General features: G+C 35.6%; 1 protein-coding gene across 1 annotated transcript in view; it reads right to left on the minus strand.

Moving 5' to 3' along the window:
• LOC119584449 (short transient receptor potential channel 4-associated protein-like) overlaps positions 1 to 933 on the minus strand; it is a gene marked incomplete at its 5' end in the record, with an annotated part of 1,251 nt that extends 318 nt beyond the window's left edge. Inside the window, 2 exon segments of the mRNA XM_037933061.1 lie at positions 1 to 336; positions 739 to 933. The exon segment at positions 1 to 336 is cut by the window's left edge and continues 318 nt beyond it. Coding sequence (XP_037788989.1) covers positions 208 to 336; positions 739 to 933 — 324 coding nt within the window.
• Between the last annotated feature and the right edge of the window lie 614 nt (positions 934 to 1,547).

Here is a 1,547-nt window from a genome sequence, read left to right on the forward strand (position 1 = left end):
ATAACAATTTCTAAAAATCAGTCCCAAACACACTCTTCCTGCACTTTGAAGATTTACCCAAATTCTCCCTTGTGAACAATTAAGAGCCAGAGAACACAGAAAATCCTGAAATACAAAATCTTTCTTGTGAATAATTAAAAACAAAGAATACAAAAAAAATATATTAAAAAATCAGCCTAGCCTTGGCAACCACATCTGGCTTGCTGTCTAGCTGGTCCGAGACAAGTTAAGGTCCTCAGGAGACAGGTAGTGGTATATGCAGTCTGGGGAGAGTTTATTTTCAGCAACTAGTGTTGCTACTGTCTCCCGCCAGAAATCGAAAGAGATGCCTGAACTCTGTTGGGTGAAAAGATAAAAAATCATTAAGACTAGTTTTCCTGCACAAGATAACAGCAACAATAGAATTTTTCTTCTCCACTTCACAATATCAAGAAAGAAAGTAATAACGAAAAACTAATATTGCCTTGCTATGACTATACAACAATACACCATAATGCTCAAATCTGGCAGTTTGGGGGATGCTTTCTTTTATGATTTTAAGAGAGCTAATTTAATTCCAAGATATTATTTTAACAAACCCTAGTGACTGATATTTAATCAAAATTTATATCTTATTTATCAGACTGTATTCACACAATTTTTATACACACAACACTTTACCTCACTTAAAGGAATGAAGACAGCTGTTCAAGATCAGCCAATTAAAAATGAAAAATTTAGCCTGAGAGGCTTCCTTACCCTCTGAAGTGTGTTGCAGTCTTTATCTTTATTATGGAGGTAGTGAGTCTGCCAGAATCGTAAGAGAGAGCGCAGGTTGGTGAGGAGGTGTGGCTCTACATGACTGCGCAGACCCTCAAGGTATAAAGGGAGTTCAGAATGTCGATGTGCCAACATCAGAATGACTAGGGAGGTGTTCAAGCAGCTCACATTTTCCTGGACAAAAACATATATAAATAAAAAAATAAACAAGTATATGTAGAAAGTTTTTTTTTTTTTTTTTTATACATATGAGGTCTTGCTGTCCTGCATTTGGGCATGGAGAAATGGTTTTGAACAGTCATATAACTAGAGAATTACCCAAACTAACACAAATCCACAGAAATAAATTTAGACACCATGAAATGGGCAATAAACTACCACCTTCCAAGTTTCTTGGCTCATTTGTTTTTTCACAAAGCAGATGAAATTCAGAATAATTACCATATGAAGAAAGAATGTGCCATTGTGAGCATTTCAGCAGAAGGCCAGGGAGGGGGGATGACTCACCACCAGAATACAAATCTCTTGGAGGGTGTTTCGACTCATTTGATGTTTAGGAAGGGGGCCTTTGCATAATTTACATTGATAAACAAGTGTGGAATGTACTGTCTGTGAGCTATTATGGACAGTTTATATTACAGATAATTGAATATTGGAAAAAAAAAAAAAAGACAACAAAATGTTACAAATTGTCATTATTATTTCACTGAGTTATGGACTATGCATGAAAAACAGTCTATCACCATCTGGATAAAGCAAATCAAATGTCAAATACAGACATTTGGAAA

Source organism: Penaeus monodon, chromosome 18, assembly GCF_015228065.2.
Source record: "Penaeus monodon isolate SGIC_2016 chromosome 18, NSTDA_Pmon_1, whole genome shotgun sequence".
Classification (NCBI taxonomy): domain Eukaryota; kingdom Metazoa; phylum Arthropoda; class Malacostraca; order Decapoda; family Penaeidae; genus Penaeus; species Penaeus monodon.